This window comes from Mandrillus leucophaeus, unplaced genomic scaffold, assembly GCF_000951045.1.
Source record: "Mandrillus leucophaeus isolate KB7577 unplaced genomic scaffold, Mleu.le_1.0 Scaffold347, whole genome shotgun sequence".
Taxonomy (NCBI): Eukaryota; Metazoa; Chordata; class Mammalia; order Primates; family Cercopithecidae; genus Mandrillus; species Mandrillus leucophaeus.
The window spans coordinates 2,148,463-2,150,447 of NW_012103665.1; the positions used below are offsets into that span (position 1 = coordinate 2,148,463).

General features: G+C 57.6%; 1 protein-coding gene across 1 annotated transcript in view; it reads left to right on the forward strand.

Moving 5' to 3' along the window:
* The first annotated feature begins 355 nt into the window (after positions 1–355).
* LOC105546034 (golgin subfamily A member 2-like) overlaps positions 356–1,985 on the forward strand; it is an 8,502-nt gene continuing 6,872 nt past the window's right edge. The window contains exons 1-4 of the mRNA XM_011989133.1: positions 356–659; positions 742–851; positions 1,258–1,344; positions 1,588–1,781. Of these exons, the coding sequence (XP_011844523.1) occupies positions 356–659; positions 742–851; positions 1,258–1,344; positions 1,588–1,781 (695 nt within the window). The remainder of the gene's footprint in view (positions 660–741; positions 852–1,257; positions 1,345–1,587; positions 1,782–1,985) is intronic.

Genomic DNA, 1,985 nt, shown 5'->3' on the forward strand with positions numbered 1-1,985 from the left:
CCTCGGCCTCCCAAAGTCCTGGGATTACAGGCATGAGCCATCGCGCCCAGCCGCCTCTGTTTCTTTAATTTCAAAAGGAAGTTAGCATTTTCTTTACAGAGGTGCTGAGGATTAAATGAGATAATACATGGAAAGCATTAGGCCTGTAGCACACTTAGCACATAGTGGTTGGCTCCCACTGCTTTTCCACCAGTCTGTGGCCTACAGTTTAAATGGTGAGAAGAGGGTATGAGATTTGAGGCTGGGGAAGGAGGCATGGGGTTCTAGGAAAGGGAGACAGTCACTTAGGCCTGGAGTAAGGGGCCAGGGGCCTGGGTAGGCAACAGAGCCCCACAGTGCCCTCGCTACCCTATTAATGGGCCCAGAATCTGGAAGCCAGCCGCCACGTGCCCTCACACCCAGGGTCTTCCTGCAGGTGGAGCTGAAGAGCCAAAAGGCTCAGAGTCTGCAGCAGCAGCCAGACCATTACCTGGGTCACCTGCAGCAGGCCGTGGCCACCTATCAGCAGCAGGTGGCCGCCTATCAGCAGCTGACCTCTGAGAAGGAGGCGCTGCACAGGCAGTTACTGCAGCAGACCCAGCTAATGAACCAGCTGCAGCAGCAGGAAGCTTGGGGCAAAGCGGTGGCCGAGATGGCCCGCCAAAAGTTGCAGGAGACCCAGGGGAGGGAGCTGCTGAAGACGGGGCCATGAGGGGGACAACCTGGCAAACTTCGTGCCTTCTCACTCTTTCCTGGCCCCTTAGGAGCACCTGGAGGCTGCCAGCCAGCAGAAGCAGCAGCTGCAGGACCAACTGAGTCTCATGGCTCTCCCTGGGGAAGGTACGGGAGACCACTCAGAGGAAGAGGAGAGAGTCCCAGGAGGAAGGGGGGACTGTTAGCAGTGTAGGATTGAGGAGTTGGAAGAGACCTTTAGAACAGCTGGTCATTATGCCAACCGGGTGCCTGCACTAAGTTCGGCATCAATATGGTGACTTCCTGGGAGCAGGGGGGGCCACCAAGTTGCCTAAGGATGGCTGAACTGGCCCAGGTCAGAAACGGAGCAGGTCAGAACTCCTGCACCGACCAGTAGTGGGACTGTGCCCGGGCGGTATAGCAAGATCTTGGTTCTTAAAAGGAAAAATAAAGAACAGTAGTTTATTCCTCTCTGGGGAGGGGCTGGCTCAGGGTTACATAGTGAGGGTGGAGGCAGAGATGGGCCCATAGTACCTGCCTTGTTGGGTTGTCTGAGGACACCTCTGGCCACCCCCCACAGGAGAGAGAGAAGAACATCTGGACAGTGAGGAGGAGGAGGCACCTCAGCCCATGCCGAGCCTCCCAGAGGACCTGGAGAGCTGGGAGGCCATGGTGAGCCTGACTCCCCCCGCACCGATTTTGTCACCTTCCTCTGTGGTCCCTCCCAGACCCCTTTATGCTCTTACTTTCACTGCCTTCTGATTTCTCTGGACCCTCACCCCTTCCAAGAGCCAGTAGTCAGACCCCATTTCACCTGTGACGAACTGAGGCCCCAAGGGAAGGGGCCACGCTCCACCCCTCTGCCCCATTTGTTCTGTGTATGCCCCTACAAGAATGCTCACGCCTTGCCCTCAGGTGGCATTTTTCAAATCCGCTGGAGCCAGTGCCCAGGAGGAACAGGCACGGTTACGAGAGCGGGTGACAGAGCAGAGGGTGTACTGCCAGCGCCTGGCTCACCTGGTGGCCTCGGCCCAGAAGGAGCCAGAGGCAGCGGTCCCAGCCCCAGGGACTGGGGGCGAGTCTGTGAGTGGGGAGACCCACCGGGCCCTGTAGGAAGTCATGGAGAAGTTGGCCCATGCCAGGACTCACCTCCAGCTTCTCCATGACTGATTTGAAAATGCCACCTGAGGGCAGGTCGCTGCCGAGATGTGACCCCATTATTTTGGCTCCAGAGCGGCTGTATGGACCACCGGGAGGAGATGGCGGACCTGAGTGAGCTGGTGGAGAAACAGGAACTTCCATTCACCGAATAC